This window comes from Panulirus ornatus, chromosome 9 (genome assembly GCF_036320965.1).
Source record: "Panulirus ornatus isolate Po-2019 chromosome 9, ASM3632096v1, whole genome shotgun sequence".
NCBI lineage: Eukaryota > Metazoa > Arthropoda > Malacostraca > Decapoda > Palinuridae > Panulirus > Panulirus ornatus.
This window is the reverse complement of record NC_092232.1, coordinates 2,764,619-2,782,764: the sequence shown is the minus strand read 5'-3', so window position 1 is coordinate 2,782,764 and position 18,146 is coordinate 2,764,619. Positions and strand designations below refer to the sequence as shown.

The 18,146-nt window shown below is 42.5% G+C and overlaps 1 protein-coding gene across 1 annotated transcript in view; it reads left to right on the top strand.

The window, feature by feature from the left end:
• The window catches only part of LOC139750148 (MAM and LDL-receptor class A domain-containing protein 1-like), a 308,596-nt gene that overhangs the window by 12,155 nt on the left and 278,295 nt on the right, over window positions 1–18,146 (top strand). Inside the window, 1 exon segment of the mRNA XM_071664474.1 lies at window positions 8,648–8,796. Coding sequence (XP_071520575.1) covers window positions 8,648–8,796 — 149 coding nt within the window.

The window sequence follows — 18,146 nt, the reverse complement described above, 5'->3', positions numbered from 1 at the left end:
TCCATTCGTATCCCACTGTCTATCTTGTCTCCAGATCCCACTGTCTGTCTTGCCTCTAGGTCCCGCTGTATCTCTTACCTCTAGGTCCCACTGTATATCTTACCTCTAGGTCCGACAGTATAGTTTGCCTCCAGATCTCGCTATATATCTCATCCCCCAGGTCACGATTTCATATCTTGCCTCCAGGCCACAATATGTATAATGCTTCCAAGTTCCAATACATATCTTGTCTCCATGTTTAACTGTATATTTCATCTTATATCTTGCTATATATCTTGTTTCCAAGTCTTCATGTGTATATTATCTCCAGGTCGAATTGTATATATATTGTCTCTAGGACCAACTATATATCTTATCTCCAGTTCCCCCTGTATATCTTGCTGCCAGATCCCACTGTACACTGATATAGTCCTGAAGATTGTATCATTATTCATATTGCTGAGAAAAATCATGAAGTTTCTGTGATCATGTGTTTTCCTCCTCATATTTACCTCTCCCTTTAATCTTCTCTCCCTCCGTTCTCTTCCTCCTTTCATCTATATTCTCATCCCTCTTTTCATGTACCTCCTGCACTTTCTCACGCACCCTCACCTATGACAAATATGATTTTGCATACTAAATATGTACACCTAACAGCAAACCTGGAACAGTAAACATAACATAAACTAGCTTTCATGAAGAATGTTATTAGATTTAAATGTTACGTATATATATATATATATATATATATATATATATATATATATATATATATATATATATATATTATCCCTGGGGATAGGGGAGAAAGAATACTTCCCACGTATTCCCTGCGTGTCGTAGAAGGCGACTAAAAGGAGAGGGAGCGGGGGGCTGGAAATCCTTCCCTCTTTTTTTTTTTTTTAATTTTCCAAAAGAAGGAACAGAGAAGGGGGCCAGGTGAGGATACTCCCTCAGAGGCCCAGTCCTCTGTTCTTAGCGCTACCTTGCTAATGCGGGAAATGGCGAATAGTTTGAAAGAAAGAAAGAAAGAATATATATATATATATATATATATATATATATATATATATATATATATATATATATATATATATATATATATATATAAGTTGATGCAGAGAGATGGGTGATTATTTGTGCATATGCACCTGGGCATGAGAAGAAAGATCATGAGAGGCAAGTGTTTTGGAAGCAGCTGAATGAGTGTGTTAGTGGTTTTGATGCACAAGACCGGGTTATAGTGATGGGTGATTTGAATGCAAAGGTGAGTAATGTGGCAGTTGAGGGAATAATTGGTATACATGGGGTGTTCAGTGCTGTAAATGGAAATGGTGAAGAGCTTGTAGATTTATGTGCTGAAAAAGGACTGGTGATTGGGAATACCTGGTTCAAAAAGCGAGGTATACATAAGTATACGTATGTAAGTAGGAGAGATGGCCAGAGAGCGTTATTGGATTACGTGTTAATTGACAGGCGCGCGAAAGAGAGACTTTTGGATGTTAATGTGCTGAGAGGTGCAACTGGAGGGATGTCTCATCATTATCTTGTGGAGTCGAAGGTGAAGATTTGTATGGGTTTTCAGAAAAGAAGAGAGAATGTTGGGGTGAAGAGGGTGGTGAGAGTAAGTGAACTTGGGAAGGAGACTTGTGTGAGCAAGTACCAGGAGAGACTGAGTACAGAATGGAAAAAGGTGAGAACAAAGGACGTAAGGGGAGTGGGGGAGGAATGGGATGTATTTAGGGAAGCAGTGATGGCTTCCGCAAAAGATGCTTGTGGCATAAGAAGCGTGGGAGATGGGTTGATTAGAAACGGTAGTGAGTGGTGGGATGAAGAAGTAAGATTATTAGTGAAAGAGAAGAGAGAGGCATTTGGACGATTTTTGCAGGGAAAGAATGCAAATGAGTGGGAGATGTATAAAAGAAAGAGACAGGAGGTCAAGAGAAAGGTGCAAGAGGTGAAAAAGAGGGCAAATGAGAGTTGGGGTGAAAGAGTATCATTAGATTTTAGGGAGAATAAAAAATGTTCTGGAAGGAGGTAAATAAAGTGCGTAAGACAAGGGAGCAAATGGGAACTTCAGTGAAGGGGGCTAATGGGGAGGTGATAACAAGTAGCGGTGATGTGAGAAGTAGATGGAGTGAGTATTTTGAAGGTTTGTTGAATGTGTTTGATGATAGAGTGGCAGATATAGGGTGTTTTGGTCGAGGTGATGTGCAAAGTGCGAGGGTTAGGGAAAATGATTTGGTAAACAGAGAAGAGGTAGTAAAAGCTTTGCGGAAGATGAAAGCCGGCAAGGCAGCAGGTTTCGATGGTATTGCAGTGGAATTTATTAAAAAAGGGGGTGACTGTATTGTTGACTGGTTGGTAAGGTTATTCAATGCATGTATGATTCATGGAGAGGTGCCTGAGGATTGGCGGAATGCTTGCGTAGTGCCATTGTACAAAGGCAAAGGGGATAAGAGTGAGTGCTCAAATTACGGAGGTATAAGTTTGTTGAGTATTCCTGGGAAAATACATGGGAGGGTATTGATTTAGAGGGTGAAGGCATGAACAGAGCATCAGATTGGGAAAGAGCAGTGGGTTTTCAGAAGTGATAGAGGATGTATGGATCAGGTGTTTGCTTTGAAGAATGTATGCAAGAAATACTTAGAAAAGCAAATGGATTTGTATGTAGCATTTATGGATCTGGAGAAGGCATATGACAGAGCTGATAGACATTTTCTGTGGAAGGTACTAAGAATATATGGTGTGGGAGGCAAGTTGTTAGAAGCAGTGAAAAGTTTTTATCGAGGATGTAAGACTCGTGTACGTGTAGGGAAGAGAGGAAAGTGATTGGTTATCAGTGAATGTAGGTATGCGGCAGGGGTGTGTGATGTCTCCATGGTTGTTTAATTTGTTTATGGATGGGGTTGTTAGGGAGGTGAATGCAAGGGTTTTGGAAAGAGGGGCAAGTATGAAGTCTGTTGGGGACGAGAGAGCTTGGGAAGTGAGTCAGTTGTTGTTCGCTGATGATACAGCGCTGGTGGCTGATTCATGTGAGAAACAGCAGAAGCTGGTGACTGAGTTTGGTAAAGTGTGTGAAAGAAGAAAGTTAAGAGTAAATGTGATTAAGAGCAAGGTTATTAGGTACAGTAGGGTTGAGGGTCAAGTCAATTGGGAAGTAAGTTTGAAAAGAGAAAAACTGGAGGAAGTAAAGTGTTTTAGGTATCTGGGAGTGGATCTGGCAGCGAATGGAACCATGGAAGCGGAAGTGAATCATAGGGTGGGGGAGGGGGCGAAAATCCTGGGAGCCTTGAAGGATGTGTGGAAGTCGAGAACATTATCTCCGAAAGCAAAAATGGCTATGTTTGAAGGAATAGTGGTTCCAATAATGTTGTATGGTTGCGAGGCGTGGGCTATGGATAGAGTTGTGCGGAGAAGGGTGGATGTGCTGGAAATGAGATGTTTGAGGACAATGTGTGGTGTGAGGTGGTTTGATCGAGTAAGTGATGTAAGGGTAAGAGAGATGTGTGGAAATAAAGAGAGTGTGGTTGAGAGAGCAGAAGAGGGTGTTTTGAAATGGTTTGGGCACTTGGAGAGAATGAGTGAGGAAAGATTGTCCAAGAGGATATATGTGTCGGAGGTGGAGGGAACGAGGAGAAGTGGGACACCAAATATTAGGTGGAAAGATGGAGTGAAAAATACTTTGTGTGATCGGGGCCTGAACATGCAGGAGGGTGAAACGAGGGCAAGGAATAGAGTGAATTGGATCGATGTGGTATACCGGGGTTGACGTACTGTCAATGGATTGAATCAGGGCATGTGAAGCGTCTGCGGTAAATAATGAGGGGGGAGGGGGATGTTATTCCATGTGTGGCGAGGTGGCGATGGAAATGAATGAAGGCAGACAGTGTGAAATGTGTGCATGTGTATATATGTATGTGTCTGTGTGTGTATATATATGTGTACATTGAGATGTATGGGTATGTATATTTGCGTGTGTAGACGTGTATGTATATACATGTGTATGGGGGTGAGTTGGGCCATTTCTTTCGTCTGCGAGGTAGCGCAAGGAAACAGACGAAAGAAATGGCCCAACCCACCCCCATACACAATGTATATACATACACGTCCACACACTCAAATATACACACCTATACATCTCAATGTACTCATATATATACACACACACAGACACATACATATATACCCATGCACACAATTCACACTGTCTGCCTTTATTCATTCCTATCGCCACCTCGCCACACATGGAATACCATCCCCCTCCCCCCTCAATAGTGCGAGGTAGCACTAGGAAAAGACAACAAAGGCCCCATTCGTTCACACTCAGTCTCTAGCTGTCATGCAATAATGCCCGAAACCACAGCTCCCTTTCCACATCCAGGCCCCACACAACTTTCCATGGTTTACCCCAGACGCTTCACATGCCCTGATTCAATCCACTGACAGCACGTCAACCCCGGTATACCACATCGATCCAATTCACTCTATTCCTTGCCCTCCTTTCACCCTCCTGCATGTTCAGGCCCCGATCACTCAAAATCTTTTTCACTCCATTTTTCCACCTCCAATTTGGTCTCCCACTTCTCGTTCCCTCCACCTCCGACACATATATCCTCTTGGTCAATCTTTCCTCACTCATTCTCTCCATGTGCCCAAACCATTTCAAAACACCCTCTTCTGCTCTCTCAACCACGCTCTTTTTATTTCCACACATCTCTCTTACCCTTACATTACTTACTCGATCAAACCACCTCACACCACACATTGTCCTCAAACATCTCATTTCCAGCACATCCACCCTCCTCCGCACAACTTTATCCATAGCCCACGCCTCGCAACCATACAACATTGTTGGAACCACTATTCCTTCAAACATAGCCAGTTTTGCTTTCGGAGATAATGTTCTCGACATCCACACATTCTTCAAGGCTCCTAGGATTTTCGCCCCCTCCCCCACCCTATGATTCACTTTCGCTTCTATGGTTCCATCCGCTGCCAGATCCACTCCCAGATATCTAAAACACTTTACTTCCTCCAGTTTTTCTCCATTCAAACTTACCTCCCAATTGACTTGACCCTCAACCCTACTGTACCTAATAACCTTGCTCTTATTCACATTTAATCTTAACTTTCTTCTTTCACACACTTTACCAAACTCAGTCACCAGCTTTTGCAGTTTCTCACATGAATCAGCCACCAGCGCTGTATCATCATTGTACAAAGGCAAGGGGGATAAAGGTGAGTGTTCATATTACACAGAGGTATAAGTTTGTTGAGCATTCCTGGTAAATTATATGGGAGGGTATTGATTGAGAGGGTGAAGGCATGTACAGAGCATCAGATTGGGGATGAGCAGTGTGGTCTCACAAGTGGTAGAGGATGTGTGGATCAGGTGTTTGCTTTGAAGAATGTATGTGAGAAATACTTAGAAAAGCAGATGGATTTGTATGTAGAATTTATAGATCTGGAGAAGGCATATGATAGACTTGAGAGAGATGCTCTGTGGAAGGTATTAAGAATATATAGTGTGGTAGGTAAGTTGCTAGGAGTGAAAAGTTTTTATCGAGGATGTAAGACATGTGTACGAGTAGGAAGAGAGGAAAGTGATTGGTTCCCAGTGAATATCGATTTGCGGCAGGTGTGTGTGATGTCTCCATGGTTGTTTAATTTGTTTTTGGATGGGGTTGTTAGGAAGGTGAATGCAAGTTTTGGAAAGAGGGGCAGGTATGCAGTCTGTTGTGGATGAGAGGGCTTGGGAGGTGAGTCACTTGTTGTTCACTGATGATACAGCGCTGGTTACTGATTCCGGTGAGAAACTGCAGAAGTTGGTGTCTGAGTTTGGTAAAGTGTGTGGAAGAAGAAAGGTGAGAGTAAATGTGAATAAGAGCAAGGTTATTAGGTTCAGTTGGGTTGAGAGACAAGTCAACTGGGAGGTAAGTTTGAATGGAGAGAAATTGGAGGAAGTGAAGTGTCTTTGATATCTAGGAGTGGATCTGGCAGCGGATGGAACCATGGAAGCGGAAGTGACTCACAGGGTGGGGGAGGGGGCGAAGGTTCTGGGAGCGTTGAAGAATGTGTGGAAGGCGAGAACATTGTCTCGGAGGGGAAAAATGGTTATGTATGAAGGAATAGTGGTTGTACCAATGTTATATGGTTGCGAGGCGTGGGCTATAGATAGGCTTGTTCGGAGGAGGGTAGATGTGTTGTAAATTAGATGTTTGAGGAAAATATGTGGTGTGAGGTGGTTTGATCGAGAAAGTAATGAAAGGGTAAGAGAGATGTGTGGTAATAAAAAGAGTGCGGTTGAGAGAGCAGAAGAGGGTGTATTGAAATGATTTGGTTACACGGAGAGGACGAGTGAGGAAAGATTGAGAAAGAGGATGTATGTGTCAGAGGTGGAGGGGACGAGGAGAAGTGGGAGACCAAATTGGAGGTGGAAGGATGGAGTGAAAAAGATTTTGAGCGATCGGGGCCTTCACATGCAGGAGGGTGAAAGGAATGGAGTGAATTGGAACGATGTGGTATACCGGGGTCGACGTGTTGTCAATGGATTGAACCAGGGTATGTGAAGCGTCTGGGGTAAATCATGGAAAGTTTTGTGGGGCCTGGATGTGAAGAGGGAGTTGTGGTTTCGGTGCATTACTCATGACAGCTAGAGACCGAGCGTGAATGAATGTGGCCTTTGTTGTTTTTTCCTAGTGCCACCTTGCGTGACGCGGGTGAGGGTCTGTCGTTTCATGAGTGGCGGGGTGGCGGCAGAAATGGATGAAGGCTGCATATATGAATGTGCATATATGTATATGTCGGTGTATGTATATGCATGTATACGTTGAAATATATAGGTATGTATATGTGCGTGTTTGGGCGTTTGTATATACATATGTGGATGGGTTGGGCCATTCTTTCGTCTGTTTCTTTGCGCTACCTTGCTAACGCGGGAGACAGCAACAAAGTATGATTATACTGTTTTACATTATTTCGCAGTGTTACAATTACCAGTCCTATACATCCATCTTATGTTTATCTCATTGTAAGGTAAAATGGTTCTTATCTGCCTTTCTTCTGCTTCTTGGCTTATCAGTTAGTACTGCAATTTTGTATATGCTGTTGTACTCGTGAATAAATGTGCATAGTAATGGCCATTGAAGAATGGCTTTGAAGAATGTATGTGAGAAATACTTAGAAAAGCAAATGGATTTGTATGTAGCATTTATGGATCTGGAGAAGGCATATGATAGAGTTGATAGAGATGCTCTGTGGAAGGTATTAAGAATATATGGTGTGGGAGGAAAGTTGTTAGAAGCAGTGAAAAGTTTTTATCGAGGATGTAAGGCATGTGTACGTGTAGGAAGAGAGGAAAGTGATTGGTTCTCAGTGAATGTAGGTTTGTGGCAGGGGTGTGTGATGTCTCCATGGTTGTTTAATTTGTTTATGGATGGGGTTGTTAGGGAGGTAAATGCAAGAGTTTTGGAAAGAGGGGCAAGTATGAAGTCTGTTGGGGATGAGAGAGCTTGGGAAGTGAGTCAGTTGTTGTTCGCTGATGATACAGCGCTGGTGGCTGATTCATGTGAGAAACTGCAGAAGCTGGTGACTGAGTTTGGTAAAGTGTGTGGAAGAAGAAAGTTAAGAGTAAATGTGAATAAGAGCAAGGTTATTAGGTACAGTAGGGTTGAGGGTCAAGTCAATTGGGAGGTGAGTTTGAATGGAGAAAAACTGGAGGAAGTGAAGTGTTTTAGATATCTGGGAGTGGATCTGGCAGCGGATGGAACCATGGAAGCGGAAGTGGATCATAGGGTGGGGGAGGGGGCGAAAATTCTGGGGGCCTTGAAGAATGTGTGGAAGTCGAGAACATTATCTCGGAAAGCAAAAATGGGTATGTTTGAAGGAATAGTGGTTCCAACAATGTTGTATGGTTGCGAGGCGTGGGCTATGGATAGAGTTGTGCGCAGGAGGATGGATGTGCTGGAAATGAGATGTTTGAGGACAATGTGTGGTGTGAGGTGGTTTGATCGAGTGAGTAACGTAAGGGTAAGAGAGATGTGTGGAAATAAAAAGAGCGTGGTTGAGAGAGCAGAAGAGGGTGTTTTGAAGTGGTTTGGGCACATGGAGAGAATGAGTGAGGAAAGATTGACCAAGAGGGTATATGTGTCGGAGGTGGAGGGAACGAGGAGAAGAGGGAGACCAAATTGGAGGTGGAAAGATGGAGTGAAAAAGATTTTGAGTGATCGGGGCCTGAACATGCAGGAGGGTGAAAGGAGGGCAAGGAATAGAGTGAATTGGAGCGATGTGGTATACCGGGGTTGACGTGCTGTCGGTGGATTGAATCAAGGCATGTGAAGCGTCTGGGGTAAACCATGGAAAGCTGTGTAGGTATGTATATTTGCGTGTGTGGACGTATGTATATACATGTGTATGGGGGGGGGGGGTTGGGCCATTTCTTTCGTCTGTTTCCTTGCGCTACCTCGCAAACGCGGGAGACAGCGACAAAGTATAATAAATAAAAAAAAAATATAGTAATGGCCATACGATAGCCATCTCTAATATACCCGTGCAGGGCTTTGCCCCTTCCTTAGTTTCCCTAAATCACCACAGTTACAATATAACTTTGTTACTATGCATGATCGATGACAACCCTCGTCATACGACTCTGCTGTTTTCCTCCCAGGCGGCTACGCTTATCTACACATCACTGGAGAAGTTTTTCAGGGAGCTCGTGGAGTCCTGAACTCATCTCAGATCTCGGCCACTCACGCATCGTGCTTTACCTTCTCTTACATCCTGGAAGGCCCGCATGCACTACACATCCTCCAGCAGGTAAACACTAGGAAAAATGTATTCACATCTCATTGTACATGACATCTGTATAATTGTTGTGCCTTGGTGATTATACCTACATGATTGTGTGTATATTTACAATTACTCTCCTTGTATATCGTGGATAACTCACAATCGTAATAAAAAATACTTGCGCTGTTTTCTCTCTCTCTCTCTCTCTCTCTCTCTCTCTCTCTCTCTCTCTCTCTCTCTCTCTCTCTCTCTCTCTCTCTCTCTCTCTCTCTCTCTCTCTCTCATATATATATATATATATATATATATATATATATATATATATATATATATATATATATATATATATATATATATATATATCCCTGGGGATAGGGGAGAAAGAATACTTCCCACGCATTCCTCACGTGTCGTAGAAGGCGACTAAAGGGGACGGGAGCGGGGGGCCAGAAACCCTCCCCTCCTTGTATTTTAGCTTTCTAAAAGGGGAAACAGAAGGAGGAGTCACGCGAGGAGTGCTCATCCTCCTCGAAGGCTCAGATTGGGGTGTCTAAATGTGTGTGGATGTAACCAAGATGAGAAAAAAGGAAAGATAGGTAGTATGTTTGAGGAAAGGAACCTGGATGTTTTGGCTCTGAGTGAAACTAAGCTCAAGGGTAAAGGGGAAGAGTGGTTTGGGAATGTCTTGGGAGTAAAGTCAGGGGTTAGTGAGAGGACAAGAGCAAGGGAAGGAGTAGCACTACTCCTGAATCAGGAGTTGTGGGAGTATGTGATAGAGTGTAAGAAAGTAAATTCTAGATTGATATGGGTCAAACTGAGAGTTGATGGAGAGAGATGGGTGATTATTGGTGCATATGCACCTGGGCATGAGAAGAAAGATCATGAGAGGCAAGTGTTTTGGGAGCAGCTGAATGAGTGTGTTAGTGGTTTTGATGCACAAGATCGGGTTACAGTGATGTGTGATTTGAATGCAAAGGTGAGTAATGTGGCAGTTGAGGGAATAATTGGTATACATGAAGTGTTCAGTGTTGTAAATGGAAATGGTGAAGAGCTTGTAGATTTATGTGCTGAAAAAGGACTGGTGATTGGGAATACCTGATTTAAAAAGCGAGATATATATAAGTATACGTATGTAAGTAGGAGAGATGGCCAGAGAGCGTTATTGGATTACGTGTTATTGATAGACGCACGAAAGAGAGACTTTTGGATGTTAATGTGCTGAGAGGTGCAACTGGCGGGATGTCTGATCATCATCTTGTGGAGTCGAAGGTGAAGATTTGTGGGGGTTTTCAGAAAAGAAGAGAGAATGTTGGGGTGAAGAGAGTGGTGAGAGTAAGTGAGCTTGGGAAGGAGACTTGTGTGAGGAAGTACCAGGAGAGACTGAGTACAGAATGGAAAAAGGTGAGAACAAAGGAGGTAAGGGGAGTGTGGGAGGAATGGGATGTATTTAGGGAAGCAGTGATGGCTTGCGCAAAAGATGCTTGTGGCGTGAGAAGCGTGGGAGGTGGGTTGATTAGAAAAGGTAGTGAGTGGTGGGATGAAGAAGTAAGATTATTAGTGAAAGAGAAGAGAGAGGCATTTGGACGATTTTTGCAGGGGAAAAATGTAAATGAGTGGGAGATGTATAAAAGAAAGAGGCAGGAGGTCAAGAGAAAGGTGCAAGAGGTGAAAAAGAGGGCAAATGAGAGTTGGGGTGAGAGAGTATCATTAAATTTCAGGGAGAATAAAAAGATGTTTTGGAAGGAGGTAAATAAAGTGCGTAAGACAAGGGAGCAAATGGGAACTTCAGTGAGGGGGGCTAATGGGGAGGTGATAACAAGTAGTGGTGATGTGAGAAGAAGATGGAGTGAGTATTTTGAAGGTTTGTTGAATGTTTTTGATGATAGAGTGTCAGATATAGGGTGTTTTGGTCGAGGTGGTGTGCAAAGTGAGAGGGTTAGGGAAAATGATTTGGTAAACAGAGAAGAGGTAGTAAAAGCTTTGCGGAAGATGAAAGCCGGCAAGGCAGCAGGTTTGGATGGTATTGCAGTGGAGTTTATTAAAAAAGTGGGTCACTGTATTGTTGACTGGTTGGTAAGGTTATTTAATGTATGTATGATTCATGGTGAGGTGCCTGAGGATTGGCGGAATGCTTGCATAGTGCCATTGTACAAAGGCAAAGGGGATAAGAGTGAGTGCTCAAATTACAGAGGTATAAGTTTGTTGATTATTCCTGGTAAATTATATGGGAGGGTATTGATTGAAGGTGAAGGCATGTACAGAGCATCAGATTGGGGAAGAGCAGTGGGGTTTCAGAAGTGGTAGAGGATGTGTGGATCAGGTGTTTGCTTTGAAGAATGTATGTGAGAAATACTTAGAAAAACAAATGGATTTGTATGTAGCATTTATGGATCTGGAGAAGGCATATGATAGAGTTGATAGAGATGCTCTGTAGAAGGTTTTAAGAATATATGGTGTGGGAGGAAAGTTGTTAGAAGCAGTGAAAAGTTTTTATCGAGGATGTAAGGCATGTGTACGTGTAGGAAGAGAGGTAAGTGATTGGTTCTCAGTGAATGTAGGTTTGCGGTAGGGGTGTGTGATGTCTCCATTTTTGTTTGATTTGTTTATGGATGGGGTTGTTTGGGAGGTGAATGCAAGAGTTTTGGAAAGAGGGGCAAGTATGCAGTCTGTGGTGGATGAGAGAGCTTCGGAAGTGAGTCAGTTGTTGTTCGCTGATCATACAGCGCTGGTGGCTGATTCATGTAAGAAACTGCAGAAGATGGTGAATGAGTTTGGTAAAGTGTGTGAAAGAAGAAACTTAAGAGTAAATGTGAATACAGCAAGGTTATTAGGTACAGTAGAGTTGAGGGTCAAGTCAATTGGGAGGTAAGTTTGAAAAGAGAAAAACTGGAGGAAGTAAAGTGTTTTAGGTATCTGGGAGTGGATCTGGCAGCGGATGGAACCATGGAAGCGGAAGTGAATCATAGGGTGGGGGAGGGGGCAAAAATTCTGGGAGCTTTGAAGAATGTTTGGAAGTCGAGAACATTATCTCCAAAAGCAAAAATGGGTATGTTTGAAGGAATAGTGGTTCCAACAATGCTGTATGGTTGCGAGGCGTGGGCTATGGATAGAGTTGTGCGCAGGAGGGTGGATGTGCTGGAAATGAGATGTTTGAGGACAATATGTGGTGTGAGGTGGTTTGATCGAGTAAGTAATGAAAGGTTAAGAGAGATGTGTGGTAATAAATAGAGTGTGGTTGAGAGAGCAGAGGAGGGTGTATTGAAATGTATATGAAATGTGTATTCCAGCACATCCACCCTCCTCCACATAACTCTATGCCTCGCAACCATATAACATTGTCGGAAACACTATTCCTTCAAACATACCCATTTTAGCTTTTCGAGATAACGTTGTTGCCTTCAACACATTTTTCATCGCTCCCAGAACCTTCGCCCCCTCCTCCACCCTGTGAGTCACTTCCGCTTCCATGGTTCCATCCGCTTCCAAATCCACCCCTAGATATCTAAAACGCTTCACTTCCTCCAGTTTTTCTCCATTCAGACTTACCTCCCAATTGACTTGTCCCTCAACCCTTCTGTACCTAATAACCTTGCTCTTATTCACATATATATGTGTGTGTGTGTGTGAGTATGTGTGTGTGTGTGTGTGTGTGTGTGTGGGTGAGTTGGGCCATTCTTTTGTCTATTTCGTTTCGCTACCTCGCTAAAGCGGGAAGAAAGGCCCAACCCACCCACATACACATGTATATACATACACATCCACACACTCACATATCCATACCTATACATTTCAACGTATACATATATATATATATATATATTTTTTTTTTTTTTTTTCAAACTATTTGCCATTTCCCGCGTTAGCGAGGTAGCGTTAAGAACAGAGAACTGGGCCACTGAGGGAATATCCTCACCTGGCCCCCTTCTCTGTTCCTTCTTTTGGAAAACTAAAAAAAATTGAGAGGGGAGGATTTCCAGCCCCCCGCTCCCTCCCCTTTTAGTCGCCTTCTACGACACGCAGGGAATACGTGGGAAGTATTCTTTCTCCCCTATCCCCAGGAAGATATAAAAAAATATATATATATATATATATTTTCCCTGGGGATAGGGGAGAAAGAATACTTCCCACGTATTCCCTGCGTGTCGTAGAAGGCGACTAAAAGGGAAGGGAGCGGGGGGCTGGAAATCCTCCCCTCTCGTTTTTTTTTTTATTTTCCAAAAGAAGGAACAGAGAAGAGGGCCAGGTGAGGATATTCCCTCAAAGGCCCAGTCCTCTGTTCTTAACGCTACCTCGCTATCGCGGGAAATATATATATATATATATATATATATATATATATATATATATATATATATATATATATATATATATATATATGTATATATATATTTTCATACTATTCGCCATTTCCCGCGATAGCGAGGTAGCGTTAAGAACAGAGGACTGGGCCTTTGAGGGAATATCCTCACCTGGCCCTCTTCTCTGTTCCTTCTTTTGGAAAATAAAAAAAAAAAACGAGAGGGGAGGATTTCCAGCCCCCCGCTCCCTTCCCTTTTAGTCGCCTTCTACGACACGAAGGGAATACGTGGGAAGTATTCTTTCTCCCCTATCCCCAGGGAAAATATATATATATATATATATTTTTTTATTATACTTTGTCGCTGTCTCCCGCGTTTGCGAGGTAGCGCAAGGAAACAGACGAAAGAAATGGCCCAACCCCCTCCCCCCCATACACATGTATATACATACGTCCACACACGCAAATATACATACCCTACACAGCTTTCCATGGCTTACCCCAGACACTTCACATGCCTTGATTCAATCCACTGGCAGCACGTCAACCCCGGTATACCACATCGATCCAATTCACTCTATTCCTTGCCCTCCTTTCACCCTCCTGCATGTTCAGGCCCCGATCACACAAAATCTTTTTCACTCCATCTTTCCACCTCCAATTTGGTCTCCCTCTTCTCCTCGTTCCCTCCACCTCCGACACATATATCCTCTTGGTCAATCTTTCCTCACTCATCCTCTCCATGTGCCCAAATCACTTCAAAACACCCTCTTCTGCTCTCTCAACCACGCTCTTTTTATTTCCACACATCTCTCTTACCCTTACGTTACTCACTCGATCAAACCACCTCACACCACACATTGTCCTCAAACATCTCATTTCCAGCACATCCATCCCCCTGCGCACAACTCTATCCATTCGCCTCGCAACCATACAACATTGTTGGAACCACTATTCCCTCAAACATACCCATTTTTGCTTTCCGAGATAATGCTCTCGACTTCCACACATTCTACAAGGCCCCCAGAATTTTCGCCCCCTCCCCCACCCTATGATCCACTTCCGCTTCCATGGTTCCATCCGCTGCCAGATCCACTCCCAGATACCTAAAACACTTCACTTCCTCCAGTTTTTCTCCATTCAAACTCACCTCCCAATTGACTTGACCCTCACCCCTACTGTACCTAATAACCTTGCTCTTATTCACATTTACTCTTAACTTTCTTCTTCCACACACTTTACCAAACTCAGTCACCAGCTTCTGCAGTTTCTCACATGAATCAGCCACCAGCGCTGTATCATCAGCGAACAACAACTGACTCACTTCCCAAGCTCTCTCATCCCCAACAGACTTCATACTTGCCCCTCTTTCCAAAACTCTTGCATTTACCTCCCTAACAACCCCATCCATAAACAAATTGAACAACCATGGAGACATCACACATCCCTGCCGCAAACCTACATTCACTGAGAACCAATCACTTTCCTCTCTTCCTACACGTACACATGCCTTACATCCTCGATAAAAACTTTTCACTGCTTCTAACAACTTTCCTCCCACACCATATATTCTTAATACCTTCCACAGAGCATCTCTATCAACTCTATCATATGCCTTCTCCAGATCCATAAATGCTACATACAAATCCATTTGCTTTTCTAAGTATTTCTCACATACATTCTTCAAAGCAAACACCTGATCCACACATCCTCTACCACTTCTGAAACCACACTGCTCTTCCCCAATCTGATGCTCTGTACATGCCTTCACCCTCTCAATCAATACCCTCCCATATAATTTACCAGGAATACTCAACAAACTTATACCTCTGTAATTTGAGCACTCACTCTTATCCCCTTTGCCTTTGTACAATGGCACTATGCACGCATTCCGCCAATCCTCAGGCACCTCACCATGAGTCATACATACATTAAATAACCTTACCAACCAGTCAACAATATAGTCACCCCCTTTTTTAATAAATTCCACTGCAATACCATCGAAACCTGCTGCCTTGCCGGCTTTCATCTTCCGCAAAGCTTTCACTACCTCTTCTCTGTTTACCAAATCATTTTCCCTAACCCTCTCACTTTGCACACCACCTCGACCAAAACACCCTATATCTGCCACTCTATCATCAAACACATTCAACAAACCTTCAAAATACCCACTCCATCTCCTCACATCACCACTACTTGTTATCACCTCCCCATTTGCGCCCTTCACTGAAGTTCCCATTTGCTCCCTTGTCTTCCGCACTTTATTTACCTCCTTCCAGAACATCTTTTTATTCTCCCTAAAATTTAATGATACTCTCTCACCCCAACTCTCATTTGCCCTTTTTTTCACCTCTTGCACCTTTCTCTTGACCTGTCTCTTTCTTTTATACATCTCCCACTCAATTTCATTTTTTCCCTGCAAAAATCGTCCAAATGCCTCTCTCTTCTCTTTCACTAATACTCTTACTTCTTCATCCCACCACTCACTACCCTTTCTAATCAACCCACCTCCCACTCTTCTCATGCCACAAGCATCTTTTGCGCAATCCATCACTGATTCCCTAAATACATCCCATTCCTCCCCCACTCCCCTTACTTCCATTGTTCTCACCTTCTTCCATTCTGTACTCAGTCTCTCCTGGTACTTCCTCACACAGGTCTCCTTCTCAAGCTCACTTACTCTCACCACCCTCTTCACCCCAACATTCACTCTTCTTTTCTGAAAACCCATACAAATCTTCACCTTAGCCTCCACAAGATAATGATCAGACATCCCTCCAGTTGCACCTCTCAGCACATTAACATCCAAAAGTCTCTCTTTCGCACGCCTGTCAATTAACACGTAATCCAATAACGCTCTCTGGCCATCTCTCCTACTTACATAAGTATACTTATGTATATCTCGCTTTTTAAACCAGGTATTCCCAATCATCAGTCCTTTTTCAGCACATAAATATACAAGCTCTTCACCATTTCCATTTACAACACTGAACACCCCATGTATACCAATTATTCCCTCAACTGCTACATTACTCACCTTTGCATTCAAATCACCCATCACTATAACCCGTTCTCGTGTATCAAATCCACTAACACACTCATATATATATATATATATATATATATATATATATATATATATATATATATATATATATATATATATATATATATCCACTCCCAGATATCTAAAGCACTTTAATTCCTCCAATTTTTCTTCATTCAAACTTACCTCCCAATTGACTTGACCCTCAACCCTACTGTACCTAATAACCTTGCTCTTACTCACATCTACTCTCAACTTTCTTCTTTCACACACTTTACCAAACTCAGTCACCAGCTTCTGCAGTTTCTCACATGAATCAGCCACCAGCGCTGTATCATCAGTGAACAACTGACTCACTTCCCAAGCTCTCATCCACAACAGACTGCATACTTGCCCCTCTTTCCAAAACTCTTCCATTCACCTCCCTAACAAACCCATCCATAAACAAATTAAACAACCATGGCGGCATCACACACCCCTGCCGCAAACCTACATTCACTGAAAACCAATCACTTTCCTCTCTTCTTACACGTACACATGCCTTACATCCTCGATAAAAACTTTTCACTGCTTCTAACAACTTGTCTCCCACACCATATATTCTTTATACCTTCCACAGTGCATCTCTATCAACTCTATCATATGCCTTCTCCAGATCCATAAATGCTACATACAAATCCATTTGCTTTTCTAAGTATTTCTCACATACATTCTTCAAAGCAAACACCTAATCCACACATCCTCTACCACTTCTGAAACCACACTGCTCTTCCCCAATCTGATGCTCTGTACATGCCTTCACCCTCTCAATCAATACCCTCCCATATAATTTACCAGGAATACTCAACAAACTTATACTACTGTAATTTGAGCACTCACTCATATCCCCTATGCCTGTGTACAATGGCACTATGCAAGCATTCCGCCAATCCTCAGGCACCTCACTATGAATCATACATACATTAGATAACCTTACCAACCAGTCAACAATACAGTCACCCCCTTTTTTTAATAATTCCACTGCAATACCATCCAAACCTTGCTCCCTTGCCTACCTCTTCTCTGTTTACCAAATCATTTTCCCTAACGCTCTCACTTTGCACAGCACCTCGACCAAAACACCCTGCAACTCTATCATCAAACACATTCAACAAATCTTCAAAATACTCACTCCATCTGCTTCTCACATCACCACTACTTGTTATCACCTCCCTATTAGCCCCCTTCACTGAAGTTCCCATTTGCTCCCTTGTCTTACGCACTTTATTTACCTCCTTCCAAAACATCTTTTTATTCTCCCTAATATATATATATATATATATATATATATATATATATATATATATATATATATATATATATACATATATATATATATATATATATATATATATATATATATATATATATATATATATATACATATACAGAGCATGTACAGAGCATCAGATTGGGGAAGAGCAGTGTGGTTTCAGAAGTGGTAGAGGATGTGTGGATCAGGTGTTTGCTTTGAAGAATGTATGTGAGAAATACTTAGAAAAGCAAATGGATTTGTATGTAGCATTTATGGATCTGGAGAAGGCATATGATAGAGTTGATAGAGATGCTCTGTGGAAGGTATTAAGAATATATGGTGTGGGAGGAAAGTTGTTAGAAGCAGTGAAAAGTTTTTATCGAGGATGTAAGGCATGTGTACCTGTAGGAAGAGAGGAAAGTGATTCGTTCTCAGTGAATGTAGGTTTGCGGCAGGGGTGTGTAATGTCTCCATGGTTGTTTAATTTGTTTATGGATGGGGTTGTTAGGGAGGTAAATGCAAGAGTTTTGGAAAGAGGGGCAAGTATGAAGTCTGTTGGGGATGAGAGAGCTTGGGAAGTGAGTCAGTTGTTGTTCGCTGATGATACAGCGCTGGTGGCTGATTCATGTGAGAAACTGCAGAAGCTGGTGACTGAGTTTGGTAAAGTGTGTGGAAGAAGAAAGTTAAGAGTAAATGTGAATAAGAGCAAGGTTATTAGGTACAGTAGGGGTGAGGGTCAA